General features: G+C 34.8%; 2 protein-coding genes across 4 annotated transcripts in view; one reads left to right on the top strand and one right to left on the bottom strand.

The window, feature by feature from the left end:
* The window catches only part of LOC129744484 (Ig-like and fibronectin type-III domain-containing protein 1), a 707,683-nt gene that overhangs the window by 454,550 nt on the left and 237,394 nt on the right, over positions 1-15,739 (top strand). The gene's annotated exons all lie outside the window — the stretch shown is intronic.
* LOC129742839 (amyloid protein-binding protein 2-like) lies at positions 2,071-3,423 on the bottom strand. The gene has a single exon (XM_055734776.1). The coding sequence runs from the start codon at positions 3,421-3,423 to the stop codon at positions 2,071-2,073; it is 1,353 nt and encodes a 450-aa protein (XP_055590751.1).

Below are 15,739 nucleotides of genomic sequence, written 5' to 3'. Positions count from 1 at the left end.
TCTCTAAAGTTTGCACACCAACCTTCTCGAGCGTCATTGCATTCTTTCTTCATGGGGTTAAGAGCAAACGTTATGTCGAGACATCTCCCAACATTCTGTTCTCGTATGAACCTTGAAGCAATTGCTATTCGATGTAATAGTTGGTCGATGTCAGATTCACAGGTTCTATCTCTGTTGGTGCATCATCTGTCAATGACGTTTGTTAAAAAGTTATCTTTTCTATTTCTGAAAGGTGACCGTTGTTTTGAATAGTACTGGCAAAATGCGATTCGACCTTTCAATCCCCCGCTGTTAAGCGCTGGCACTCAAACCATCTTGATCTACTTCCAGCATTTTCAAACTTTGATTGATTTCGAAAAGAAGAAACGATGCTTGAAGTCCACAGCTGCCTTCAAATCTTTTTCTTGTTGTAAATATTACCTAATTAAAATTTAATTTTAATTTGGATTTTAACTCGAATGAAATTCAAAACGTATTACAAAACCAGTACCGATTAAGCACGATCCATAAATTTGAAGTTTTCGTTCTCACGTATTTATAATATAGAAAAAACAGTAATACAAAATTGGGAAAAACATCGAAGAAGAAACCAAAAAACGGAAAACAATCAACAAAATTGCAAAATAACTTTTGTTTACGACACCCATGGCAAAGCTTAAAACGGAACGCAATCGATCGATGACAACGGTCGACAGCATCAATCATTCCAGCAGTAAAAAATTGTTTACCTCTATTTCTACCGATCGCTTATTCGCCAACAATGGAAGTGGGGACGACATGCCGCGGCCGGAGGTTTTTTCCACAAAACAAGTCAACGATCGAGGTTACGATCGAAAACAACTTCCCCCATCCGAACCGGTTGTCCGGTTAGGTATTTGTCAGTTGGTTGGTTTGTTTGTTTGTTTTGATTTCGGACGGATACGACGCAACAGTTTGACGGTCTGTGCAATGTCAACAGGTGGCGCGCAAAAACAAAACAAACACGTGAACAGTTCGTGGAATGACCAACAACTGTGCCAAGAAGGCTTGAAATGGTATGCAACTGACCAACCGAGGCTGGTATGCTCTCGGGTATGATTAGTCGTTGATTCTGTTTTGATGTTTTTCATGAATCAGCCTTAGATTTATTCATAAGGGAGAGATTCTATAAAAACAAGTGGCTTTAAATCTCCTCAATCGGGCTACGAACGGTGAGGCTGGTTTAGACTCGACGATTTTTAAAATTTTTAACGGTCGCCATGAAAGCGGGAAAAACGCTATGCATAGTAGTTGACACCTGGTACTTGTTGAATTCACCATTTAACATTTCAAATAAGAACAGAAAGTACCACAAAGCTCCTAAACACAGACAACTTATTCCTTCCATGGTAGTTATTAAATTTCAAAGAGAAAATTTCCTTCTTTTTCAACAACTACTTTAATAGATCATGAGTTGATATTTCTTGTGATAAACAGTTATCAGGCTGGAAGAAGGGTCAAGTGGGGTAGTAAAGAATTATATTTCTAGAATCATACTTTCAGCTCAAATAAATCTTTTAGCTAGCTTTAGCTTAGTTGACTACTCATATCCACCTTAAATTGTAGAACCCGATACGCAGAATTCAAAAACTATATTTATCATTTTACCAAAATGACGTCTTTAGAAAAGTTGTAGATTATCAAATTTTAAGAAACTTCGTTGAAGACGTCAAAGCTCTATCTTTTGAAACAACATGTTTAAAAGACATTTTTTTCAAAAACTAACCTCAAAAAACGAAAAATTCGTATAACTTTTTTCGAAGCCAGTTATGAGACAACCTAGGGAAAAAAATCTGGCAATCTGCGAAAGGGACACTTTTATCTTAAAAGCGTTTTAAAACTGTGTTAAACTTTAAAACTGCTTCTAGAGAAATTTATACTTTTCTTTTAGAATACTATACAATTTTAATTATTGCTTGTGCAGTAATCTGAAAAGGACGTCTTCAAGTAGACCGAAGATTGAAAAAAATCCAATTAGTTATTATTATATTTTTTATTGAAATAATGAAAAGAATAAAGTTATAATTGTTCTATCGGGTAGGCACTTCAGATTCATCTCCTTTGAATAGACGCATCGAACTCCAAATACTTCGCTCGAATTTCAGCAAAGTTCAGACACTCGAAATCGAAAGCCTTCTTCGGCTCACGCTCGATGATGGCAGCCATCTTTGGATCGTGTCCTTTCTGTATCATGGTTCTCATTTCCTTGAATTTGTATATCAGCCCGGTTCTTTCCGGCTGCAGCTCTTCCGCCAAATCGATTGCCTTCCTAATCTGATCTTCGGCCATATCGAACCGATTGGCGGTATGCGATTTCATGTAGAGACCATAGGCAAGCCAGCTCATGATCATCGGAACGTGGGGCGAGGTGAGCCCATAGATGCGGGTTATGATGTCCAGCTGTTCCATAAATATGCTAACATATCTTGAGAAAGCATCCATCTCCAGCAGACAAAATCCGTAGGATTCGATCACATCGGCATATCGACGATCCAGGCTTCCGTAGTGAGTCCGGCCACGTTTCATTGCTTGGGAGATCAGTTCATTTCCGATGGCATAAGATTCCTTCGAACAGCAGAATAATGCCATCAGTTGAAGAATTTCGATGAGATCTTCCGAGGGACTGAATTCGTCCATGAGGTTCAGGGCTTTCAAATTCCACTGATGACTTTTGTCATGAAGCTTACGATTGTAGAAATATCTCGAGAAGAGCAGATAAGTTTTTATTTTTGTATTCTTATCGTCGATGGTAGCGATCATAGAATGTAGTAGTTTAAAAGTACAATCGGCACATTCTTTTAAGCTGATACCCTGAACTTGAAGCGATTGTTGCAAACACCGCAACTCGAACTTTTTTCGCTGTCCATCATCTTTGATTAAACTCAATAGAGTTCTGACATATTCAAGCAGCAGGATCGCGTAATCCCACCAACCGTAATCGTAAAGATATGCCCCAAGCTCCAGACCGATAGCGACGCGATCTACCAAATCCACTGACTCCGGCATATTCTTAGATTCCTTCTTCATCTGCGTTATATAGTTATCGACCAACTTGAGCACGATCGGCTTTTGCGCTAGCGTAAGCTCCTTGATGATCCGATGAACAACTAGCGAGTTTAATCTGAAGATTTTAATGAACAAAATGGGATCCTGCAGCTCCAAATAAAGACTGTTCCGCAGCATGTTATGATCGGCCATTTCGTCGAAAACTTTGACCAGGATCGCGTTTGGAAGTTTAAACAAACGGGAAATTCGCTTTCCAGCCAGTCCATTCGCCTTACTTTCAGCCACAATCACTTTGATGCACTGTTTATCCAGAGGCTCCGGGTTCTTGATTCGATGTCCTCCGACTCCGTACCAACGGCCTTTGCCCCACCAGCAGTTGTAGATCTGATTCATCATCATCCTTCTGGCAGTTTTAATTTATTTTTTCCACAGTCACAGAAGAAAAATCAACTTTGAAGAAATTACAACACTAACGCGCTTGCTTGGTTAAACCGATCTGAATCGATCGATGACCAGCTGAATACTGAGGATCTGTGACGATCCTCGGTTGACCTTTTCTTTCGAAAATAGAAAGCTACCTGCTCCAGTGTTTACTACCTATTCCCTTTTCGGTCTGGTTGTTATCACACATTGTTGGCACATAGCATCCAATATCTCACCAATACAATTTAGGCTCATTGATCTTAGCTTAATCATCCCTAAACTTCTCTGGCTTTATGGATGTTTGATTTTTAGGCTCCAGCTGAGTTCGGTTCATCTCTTATTTCCGAGAAAAGGCTGTCAGTTCTTGCAGAATGCAAACATATGTATCATTCAGTTGCAGTTACAAATTGAACCCATTACGGTCTTGAGATTTTGAAAATTTGTTATGATTTGGTATCGTTTTGTCTCGATTTTCGGACAACGATTTGTTTTTTTTTTTTTGTTAAACGGTGTGATATTTTAAATTGAATTGCTTTGAATCGGTATTGAACTGTTATGATAATTAAACAAAAATAAAAAAAATATTTATCTTAACATGTTTGATTTATTTTCCAGTGATATGAAAGAAAGGTGCAAAATTGATTTTCCCAAATTATCAAAATCATAAATCTGGATATTTATTATGAGGTTTTAGTAGAAGCCTTATTGATTCAAAAATGTTGTCTGATATTGATTATTCATCTCACGCCAAAACACAAATGACGTGCGAAACATATTTGGGAAGACATATTTTCAAAAAAAAACTTGTTAAATTGCATACCAGCCCAAATGGTTAGCAGTCAAATAAACTCAAATCGGTTGAAAAAAAAACAGATAAAATCATTTACGTTATGCACCGTTTCAAAAATACTTAAATCTTAGATATTCAATAACAGTGAATTTAATTTGTTTTTTAATCAATGCAGCTTTATCGGTGATATTTTGTAAATTTCAGATCAAATCAATTTAAGAAAATTAAAAGTGAATTCAAGAAGATTGTAAAAAAGTGACAAGTATTAAAAATGAGCGCGGAGAAATTTTATTTGGAGCATTTTCATCATACACTTTACTTTTGATCATGCTATGATCAACTATTTTGAACGAAATTTAAGATTTAAATACGTGATAAAAATATTTTTTCAAAAAAAATCTATTTGCTCATTATTAGCATCTGTATTTTCTACTTATCATCCATCTATGATTTTCAGATCTTGAAATTTTCGTGTTTTAACATATTCATACACAGATTCTAGCGTAAGAGCATGAAATGAATTTTTATTTAAAAAATGTAAGGATAAAAACAATCAAATATACCTGAAGTAAAAATCAGATCCAAAACAAATTTCAATTGAAGAATCAAAGTAATGATTTAAACGCATAACAGAGAATCAATATTAGTATATAAACTCAAAATTAAAGTTCCAAATTAAAGCTCCACTTTCAGAATTGCCAAAATCGAACGGTTTTTTTCATATTTTTTTCAAAACTATTATTATAAAAAATATTTATTATTATCATCATTCATCATTATTATTTTTTTGTCAATTTTTTATCCTTTTACGTGATTTTTTTTTATTTTTTCTTACAATGATTTAATTTAATTTTTTACTTTTCTTGTTTAGTGTAAACAATTTTCTTGTCATATTTGCTATTTTTGTAATTTGCCATCATTTTTTAGATATCTTTTGTCATTTGTTCTTTTTTGTTCGTAATTATTTTTCCATATTATGGAATTTACATTATTTTTATCATTTTTTAAAAAGTGTATAAATCGCAAAGAAATTCAATATCTTCTTCTTTCACGAACAGAATCAATAAAAAAAATTCTAAGTAAAAATGTCCAAAAATCGATTCCCCAATTTTGTACCCAATATCGGGGAATTGAGGGTAAACCAGCCATAACTCCATTTTTTTAAGCGTGTGGTACTTCAAACAGCCATCATTCGATTCCTCGAAAAAATAACTACACTACATAGGTTTCAGCTGTTTCAAAAAATTTCGAAGCTTGCGGTAGCATCAACAGCCTTCATTTGATTTCTCGGGGAAAACACTCAAGAAAGGCTTATCTTTGTTCAAAATTGTCATGCCCAAATAAGCTTTTTGAGTTGTTTATGCCAAACGTTTCTTTATATTTTAAACTGTTAATGACAATTGTTTCAGATTTTTTAATTATGATTTCTAAATTTTTTACGTTCAGAAAAGCACAAATTTTCGAAAAAAGTATAAAAAATGGCCAAACAAAACAACTTAAAAGCTTGATTTCTCGAAAATAACATTTATGCTTATTTAATTATGACCCTTTGGTTCCAAGGGCCTCAAATGTCCTTTGGCATAAATAATTATGATTGTTTTTCATTGAATTTTCATAATACCAAGGAGAGATCTGGTGTTTGGAGATTGACTTTTAGCAATGATTTTTGTCCAACAATGCATGAAAAATTAAAATTAAAATGTTTGTAACCATATGATTATGCGTTTTTAAGTGCTCATTTATAGTTTTCGTATTAAATCGTTACTTTAGGAAAGTGATCCTTAACCTAAAAGGTAGCCCAAATTTTCATAATTAAACCTTAGAAAAAAATGGAATTTGCTTTCATCGATGGTAAAAATCTTTGAGTTTGTTTAAGAGTCTAGTAGATCAAACTTATTTGATTTGAGCTTAAAAAAAAATTATTTAAAGTAGCCTTCAAAACTTATTCTATACTCAAAACAAACAAACCCAATCTTACAAACTGTTTTCCAAATTTCAAGGTTATAAACTTTGATGAATATGTATAATAAAAAAAGAAATGATTATAATTTTTTGGATCAAATTTGCTCAAAGCAAACTTGAACCAATATTATAATTTTTGTTTGAAATTTTGCTTAAAAAAACTGCAATATTGAAAATGTTAAACAATACACCGAGAAAATATAGAATTATGTGCAGACTTTTATGTGAAAATCAGGTACATCCCTGTGATTTTTAAGTTCATTTTCCGCTTTGCTATGAAATAAATCCGACGCAGGACGGCTCTTTCCGCTTCAGATGTATTTCTCAGCGAAGCGAAAAATGAACGGTAATGATTTTTTTTCTTGCTGGGATGTTTCTATAACACCAAATATTTTTCATAAAGAATCAATTCCATAATGAAAATCCTGTGAATTAATTTTTTTTTTATTTGGAATTTTTTGCATAAAACAAAACTTAGTAAATTTACTCCAATTTTACTTTATATTTGTGATTTTCAGCTGAATTGTGTGTACAAACTTATTCGGATTAAAAAATTTGAAATCTGGAAATTGAATTAACCAGCTAATTTTTAAGTTCACGTTCTATCGAATTGCTCAACAACTGTATTTTGATTGAAAAACTCATTCACAAGCTCATTCATTTACTGAATTTTGAATCTGCATTCTGAATCTGATTTCTGAACCTAATTTCTGAACCTAATTTCTGAACCTAATTTCAAAAATTTGTCTTTGAATATGTTTCCAAATTTCAATACGATTCCTGAAATGTACAAAAAATACGATTTCCGAATCATAATTCCAGAGCAGAATTTTATGAGCCATGTTCAAGAGCCTTCATCCATGAATGTATTATTTAAATTATGTAGTTCTGATTAATCTTGATTCATTATTTCAATTATTTATTTTTAATCTGTATTGCGAATCTATGTTTATTAAAATGTAAATTAAATTAAAATGTGAATTCCAAATGATGATTCTGAATCTGAGTTTTCAATGTTGAATCGCCATTTATAAGTTTTAATTGCATAAATTTTGTGTAAGAATTAAGTTTAAGAACTTCGAATTTGAATATAAAAAAAAATTTCTTTTTTCATATAAGCAAAACTATTATCAAAATATTTAAAAAAAAACATATGATTTGCAAAAACATGATTCAAATTTGATATGTAATGCAAAACCAAAATTCAAAGCAGTTTTTGATTCCCAATTTCTTATGATTATTCGAATTGAAAATCAAGATTCCTAAACTGGATACAGGATCAGAAAAACGAAAATAGAAATACAATTTTGATAATGAGAATATGGAACCAGAACCTCCGAAAAGGGTTTAATTTAAAATTTAATATTCAGACCAGAATTTCTTTGAACAAGTGTGAAAATTTTGAAAAACTGATTGTGATACTCTTGAATAACTTAACTCTATTATCATAATTTGATTATGAATTTAAAATTTAGAGTGTAGAGAAGAATACTTTGCCTGCTTTTTTTTACCTTCATAGGGGGGGGGGGGGGGGAATTTTCTATCAAATTTCTAAATAGAATGTTATGATCACAGATAATCGTAAAAGACCTTTTGGGTCGAATCACAATATTTCAGATATCTATTGTTTTTATCAAGAACTTATATTTTTTGTCGGCTACTAAAATCGTTCACCCAGGCTTTATTATTAAACTTTCGTAACTTTCATCAGTATTCATAAATAAAAAATATTTCACAAGGTTTTATATATTTGTTTTTCCAGTATATGAATGCCAACAGAACAAGCCTTTCTGCCAAATTGGATAAAATAATTTAAAAAAATTTTTGCTTGAAACGGAAATAATGACTTCAATAACGGACTTTAAAATTCCTTTAATCATGTGTAGCTTCCCATTTGTGGCTGCTCTTCCGACTCACTTTAATGGATTCTGCTTTTCAAATTGGTAGGAGTCAAATAATTAGGAAAAATGTATCCTGGTTAAAAGAAACTCTAATATTAAAAAAAAATATTGCATTTATGCCTTGAACAGAACATAAAAAAGGCTTAAAACGAAAGAAAAAAGTCAACAACCTGAATGATTGTGGGATTAATGCAGATGAGTGCATATTTGAGCAAATCATAAAATTTCTCCTCTTATGTTCAGGCATAAATATTTGAAAAGCTTCGCGGCCGCTCAAACGAGCCAGTTTAAAAGTGATGAAAAAGATATTCAAGTCACATTTCGTTAGATTTTTTAAGCAAGTTATTGCACATCTAAAAAAATTAAGTTTATTTTTTTTTTTAAATAACAGGTTTGTTGTTTTGTTCTATTTGGCAAATTTAACTAGAACATTTAATCTATGTAAGACATTCCAAATTTGAGATATAGCTGACGAATCAAGTATCCCCAGGGATCAAGTATCCTCATTCTCCCCTAAACATAGAATATGGGAAAAATAAACCGTGGGCAGATCTGAAAACTGTTTAGCTAAACTCTCAGAAACTCATGCGTTGATAGTTTATTGTTATGAGCTAAAACAGGTATGAGAAATCAACTTTAGCCGCCAGCTGAGGATACTTAAATTGATCTTGATTTAACCTTTTCTGGTTGACTTTACCTGATTGGTTTTAAATGTTTGTTTTACAGCTTTGTTAACTTTGATACAGCGAAACTTAGGATCAAGAAAGTGGGCGTGTAGACTTGAAATACATCAGCCTTAAAAGTTTGACTTTCGAAGGGTGTGTCCCTATCTGTTGGTATTCTGAAAGGGCATGTTGTTCAACTACTTACTTTACCTGACTAGGTAGTTCTGAATAGAAAAATACGAATAATCGGTCAGTATCACCGAGATGACAACAGCCAAACTAGATTCTATAGATACAATAAATAAACTGGACCCCAATAGATCAAATCCCGACATCAAATCTCACAGTTCAGCAAGCAGCAGGCAGAAATTACCAGGCGGCGACGACGGCGCAGGAAAATAAAACACAAAACATGTGCTTCACGTGTTTTCGACAGCCCCAGGTCTGTGCCCTCAAAGTAATTTGTCTTCCCCGAAGTTCCGAAAAGCCATTGACAGCATCTCTAATGAAGCAGGTAGTACAAGCAATGCTGGAACACCTAACACCAAAACCGAGAGCAGCTCGATATGAGCAATTTAGGGGAAGCAAGTCGAAGAACACACGTTGAGAATCGTGCTTCAATATGGAAGGAACCGTGACCAAGCATGCTCGCGTTCCAGGAGAAGTGCGGCATTAGAGGGACGAAAGCGTGTACCTGTCCGCTTGTTTAGTTGCTATTAATATTGTATAAATTCATTTATACCTCTGACCGAACTAGCGAGCAAACGAATGAGTCTCTCGACTCGACCAGTTCTAGCGAAACAAGTGGACAAACTTATCGGTGACTCTACTAGCTCTAGCTCTACTATCGTCCGTCGTTCCACCGTACACAACAAACAGAATAATAAATTAAGGCGCAGCTTCAACCCTGCAATCTCTAGTTATCACCTTTCCCCCAGAACCCCTCCCCCAAAGCCAGTTAATCCAACTTATCCCAACTACGCTTGTTTCATTGATTAGGTCCAAGGAAGGGGTGATCAAAGATTGAGAGGGGAGGTCGTTTCTCAATTCAGCAAAATGTCTCGTCCTATTGTTCCGCAGGCAGCTGCAGCAAGATAGATTCCCCAACAAACTATGCAACTATAGGGAGTTATATGCATTCATATATGCACTCAGTTGCGTTTGATGGCGGCACGATGGGAAAGCGCTCACGATTTGTTAGTTAACTAAACCTAGTAATGACGCCTAAGCTGCGAGCTGATTCTGGTTATCCAACTGGATAGTGTCGTCGTCGTCGATTGGCGTCAGGGAAATGAGTAGTATGAAATACTAGCAATTTGCTATTAACACTTGATCGGTGTTTGCTTTTCGAATACCTAACATGAGGGGATTAAGAAAAAAAGGTGCGATTGACAACTTTTTTTTCACTGCAAACAAATTTACGTGACTGTTTTCGTTATTAGTTTTCTACTCATTCACGTTGAAGCTATGATACGAATGATACGATGAATGTTTTTGATGCTGAGTGTATAAAAGCTTCACAGTTGTACTTAAATTGAATCTTTTCTTTAGCGCTAGATATTAGTTGATAGTTTTTCTTCAGTTCAGAAAATGTAAAATAAATATCTGGTTTTCTAACGAAATAAATTCTCAGTTCTTAGAGTTTCATGTTTTAAATATCTACCTCTTATTTTCAAATAAACACTTTCACGGGTACACCCTAGCAGAGCTTGCAATTTTCCAATGACTATACAGCAAATCTCTGTGCCGAACATGTGCTGAAAAGTGTATTGTACCATAGATTATATGATTGAAGGGTGATACGGTCAAAATTTAGGGGGGGGGGGAGGAAAACGCGTGTAAATTGGTGAAATCGTTTAATTGAAAAATCAAATTAAATTTCTTTTTCAAGTTAATTAGTATAAAATTCAGGAAAAATATTCAGTTAGGCTTCCGCTTTTCCAAATCCGAATTGCCGGGCCTTAAGCTTAACCCTTGCCATCAGATTTTGTACAGCCACCTTGTCCACCTTCTTCGCCGCAGAAAGCCAGTTTGCCTTGAACTGCTGCTCGTCCTTAGCAGTTTTTTTGGTCTTCTTTAGGTTCCGCTTGACAATAGCCCAGTATTTCTCAATTGGGCGGAGCTCTGGCGTGTTGGGAGGGTTCTTGTCCTTGGGAACCACCTGCACGTTGTTGGCGGCGTACCACTCCATGACCTTTTTACCGTAATGGCAAGATGCCGAATCCGGCCGAAACAGTACGGAACAACCATGTTTCTTCAGGAAAGGCAGCAGACGTTTATTCAAACACTGTTTTACGTAAATTTCTTGGTTGGCACTCCTGTCCCGGAAGCTGCTTGTAGTCGGCTTTGACGTAGGTTTCATCGTCCATTACCACGCAGTCAAACTTCGTCAGCATTGCCGTGTACAGCCTCCGGGATCGCGCTTTGGCCGTCGTATTTTGTTTATCATCGCGATTTGGAGTCACTACTATCTTGTAAGTCGATAGTCCGGCTCGTTTTTTGGCTCGATGCACGAACTAAAATAGCATGTAATTTACGAATCTCAGAAACTTTTTGTTATTTTGCAACTGCAGAGAGTTATGAAAAGCTTGAACAATTTCATAGAATGCTCGATTGGCTCCGCGCAAATGACAGTTCTATTGGCTCTCGTCATTCTCTTTGCCAGACTATATGAAATTGTATTGTCTATATCCATTACAAACAAAGACAAAAAAGTTTGAAAAAATACACCGGCCACAAGGCAGACGGGTTACAATCTGGTTCTTCTTGCGAACAAGAATCTTTTTCTTTTTTTCTATCCATCGGGAGAAACGTTTATGGTGTTTTCCTCTCAAAGCAATACAGAGTTGAAAAAGTCAAAATTTCAACCAATGAGGAACCAGAATGATTGTTGTGTTAGTGTGTAATTATTCATAATTCTCTAGGATTTGACATCTAGTCCGGTTCCTTGACAGCAAAATGTCAGGTTTGTTATGGGCCCACAAAATCTTGGGCCCGCAATTTTGATGGTTGTCAAAATCAATGACAAAGGATAGAGCTGTCACCCCCCTGGTAAAGACACTATAATTTCATATAGTCTGGCAATGAGAATGACGGGAGCTAATAGAACTGTCATTTGCGCGGAGCCAATCGAGCATTCTATGATATTGTTCAAGCTCTTCATAACTCTCTGCAGTTGCAAAATAACAAAAAGTTTCTCAGATTCGTAAATTACATGCTATTTTAGTCACTTCAACTCGATATCGAATGAAAACTATATTGTGATCTATAGGTGAAAAAATAATGAAAGATATGCTAAATAACTTTAGTTAATGTTACTAAAAAGCCAAAAAAGCTTTATGAATCACAATACTTCAACCACGATTTTTCGATATTTAGAAAGTTTGCTCGATTGGCTCCCGCGAATGACAGTTCGATTGGCTCCCGTTATTCTCTTTGCCAGACTATATGAAATTATTTATAGTGTCTACAGGAAAGGGATAAGAAAAGGTCGATTCACGCACTGCCTGATCTTTCTGTTTTTGACACTTTTTTTTCGTTTTCAAATCCTGTTTATTTCTCCATTTCTTACGACTAGCAAAACATGTACATAAATTTCCTACTCATATCTATTACATATTACAAACTAACAGATGTTCAAAAAATTCTTGAAGTGCTTTTCAAATATAGATTTATTATTCCAACGTACTTCGCGTATTTATTAAATTTGCCTCTTGAAATCATTTAACCGATTGATGTTCGTTTTTCCGTGATGGTTTAAGTTGTAAGCCATAGCCCTGCTTTAAGTTTGCAACTATTCTCACCAATTACTAGCGAAATCAATTCTTCTGGATTATTAATATAAATTTTAATTCTATCTCGAATAATGTCTTTTATAAAATTCCAAACAATTTTTGAATTCTCGCAAAGTTTGATTCTGTGTTTAATTGAATCTAGCTCTCCGCACACACATCTAGGTGAAGATATTCCTCCTATTTTATGATTGAAAAGTTAGCTATTAGTTGGAACCACATCGTTGAATACTGTGAAAAGTGCAGTTTTGGTATCACTTGGATGGAAATTGTTTGAAACATTATCAAACATTGTATCCCACTTCATGTACGGAAATTCGTTAACAGCTTTCGGAACTATTTGCATTTCATTCAAGAGTTAATCATATATTAATTTAGAAGTACTAAGATGAGTAAAAGGTTTCAAGTTCAATGCAACTGATATCCATTCTAGAGCGTTTCTTGTAAGGTTGGTATTATTCAATTGATTCAACATGAAATTATCATCATCTGGCTCAGAATGCTGGTTTTTAAATAATATATTTTTAACATAAAGACTTTTAGATTTAGTTTCAATATCTTGCATAGATAGACCGCCTTTTAGTGTTGGAAGGTACAATTGTTGTTTCGATACTTTGTAAATGAATCCTTTCCATATAAAATTATTACACATCTGTCTGATTTTAGCTATATGCTTATTCTCTGGTGGAAAAACTTAAGCAATGTACCAAATTTTGAACTTCGTGATTCCTTTTTGATTCCTTCTTTTCCAATTCTACACGCTGAGGAAGCAAAGCAAATATTTGGGTCCTTATTTAATTTTCATTGACTCGTTTTGATCAATAGTTCTCAGCTCAATTTTGGGAGAAAACAAATTAAAAGGAAACTAATTGTTAAGAAAATATAAATTTTAAGAATCAAATAATGTAAAATCAACCATTTTGTTTGTTAATTCAGCTGAAAAAGAAATATTAGAATACATGGATTTAAACTCAAAAGTTAACTATCCGACGTTACTTTTATTCCGCGAAAATAGTTCAGCCTTTTCTTTCATTATGTTTACCGGATGAAAACCGTGAGGAATAAGATAGCTAAAACGATGGACGACGAAGGTGTGCGCTGCTTAATGAGACGTGTTACAGGAAAAAATCGAAAATTCCTCCAAAAACGTATCCGTATTTTTTCTTAAAAGATTGAAGAAACGCTACATTTGTTTGAAAAAGGCAATACAGGCAATTTTTTTTGTTCCAATTCTATCTGAAGCATGTTTTAGTTCTTGAGGCGGCTGACGATCTATGGAAACTGCCATCAGTCAGTGTATCATAACGATTGACACGATAAATTGCTAAATATACAAAAAAGACTGCCCCCAAATGCGTTTTTTCCCCTGCATAGCACCATAGAACTTAAATATGTCCCAAGAAGTTTATACTCGAAAATAGTTTTAAGTAGCATGCTTGGCGAAATGAAAACTAGAGAGAATTTTATTTTTATAGAAATTCGAAAGAAAGGTGGATAGACAGGCTTTAATGCGCCAAAAAAAGAAAGCTTGATAGGTGTTGCAATTTTGGGCTAGAGGGCATGATGATGAACTGTCCCGCCTTTGCTCTACACTAGCTAACTATGTATGAGAAAATAGCAACGTCGCTTGAACTGTTCTCGCATAAGGAAAGCTCCGTAGGCCCATGGGTTGTTCAGATCCCGGCAACATTACACGATTTGTCAATGTATCGTGTGACTAACATCTTTTAACTAATTCTTGGTGAATCTTATTTTTAAGCTTTTATTCCTCAGATTCAAGCTTTTTTGCCCTAAGAGCATAGGAGATGAAAGCTCAAATCTGAGAAAAAAGCTTAAATCTGAGGAGAAAAGCTTAAATCTGAGAGATGTGCTCCACACGGATTGTATAACGTTTACGGGATCTGGGCTTGTTACGTTTTCGCTCGTTTGAAATGTGCGTAAAAACACGCTCTCAAACTACTGGGCTCGCTATACCTACATGGGAATTCTGCTTCTCAGTTTCTCATGCATAGTTAGCTAGTGTATGGCGAACAATTCATGGGAGCTTTTCAACAACATGCCATCTAGCCAAAAATTTCAACAAGTATCAAGCTTTCTCCTATTGGCACATTAATACCTGTCTATCCACCTTTCTTTCAAATTACTAAAAAAAATTCTCTCTAGTTTTCATTCCGCCGAGCATGCCACTTAAAATAATTATCATAAAAACAACAGCGATTAAAATCATATGACAAAGTGGATTCTCTGTTTTTGTTCGATCTAGAATCGTGCCATTACGCGAAAACTGTGGTGGAGTTTTTTTTGTTTTTTTTTTGTGACCAACGTTTTGGCATTCGTGTGAATACTGTGGTGGAATGGTAAATGTCATATATGTAGTTTTTGTGCCGAAGGAGAAAAATCGGCTAAATTTGTCATATTTTCGATGAAATTAAAAATTTTGAGTAATTTTGAAGGTCAAGCATCAAGAAACAGAAAACGTAGTCAAAATTAATCTTGATATGGTGAAAAGGAGTGTCAATTTGACACTACAAGCTAAAATCGTTATAACTTTTGGCGTGTTCCACCGATCTAAACAAAACTTATATCAATAGAAACCTTTTAATGTCAGTAAAATATGTTTATAACATTATATATTACTAAAGCTTCTTGTTTTCTCGTTATTTAGCATGAAAAAATTTTGTGGTCCACTGTCAGGTTGTACCCGGAATTTCAGTGCTTTTACTTTGTTTGGACCAATCAAAAGTATATTCATTGGAAAGAATATTTAATCTTCATTCTAGTGAGGTGCAACAATTCACGCTGTGAGATTTCACAAAAATATGAAAATTATAAACGTAAAATCATTCCTGAAGTTCTAGAACCACAAGCAGCGCGCCAGCAAAACGTGTTTGTTTGATCTCCGAGTAGGTACGGTGGGTGGTGATTTGGTCAGAGAGCGAAGCCGACAGACGAAATAATGATGCGTATTTTTATGCATGCCGTGACCGGGACTCGATCCCATACCCACTGGCTTAGAAGACGTGAAGGCTATCCTCTACGCCACGGGCTGCGGCATTTAATAGAAAGAAAATCAACCCTCAACAATCCAATTTTTTTTCGCAGAATAATTCACAGAGGCTTCGATGTACAATATCAAAAAAAAATCAAAATTTTTTTGACAATTTTTTAAAAATTGCGTAAGCA

This window comes from Uranotaenia lowii, chromosome 2 (assembly GCF_029784155.1).
Source record: "Uranotaenia lowii strain MFRU-FL chromosome 2, ASM2978415v1, whole genome shotgun sequence".
NCBI lineage: Eukaryota > Metazoa > Arthropoda > Insecta > Diptera > Culicidae > Uranotaenia > Uranotaenia lowii.
The sequence above is the reverse complement of the archived record's forward strand: the minus strand, read 5'-3'. Positions and strand labels throughout refer to the sequence as shown.

What these genes read in the sequence shown, in the direction of transcription:
- LOC129742839 (XM_055734776.1), bottom strand. Translation starts at nt 3,423, where the DNA reads ATGATGATGAATCAGATCTACAACTGCTGGTGGGGCAAAGGCCGTTGG.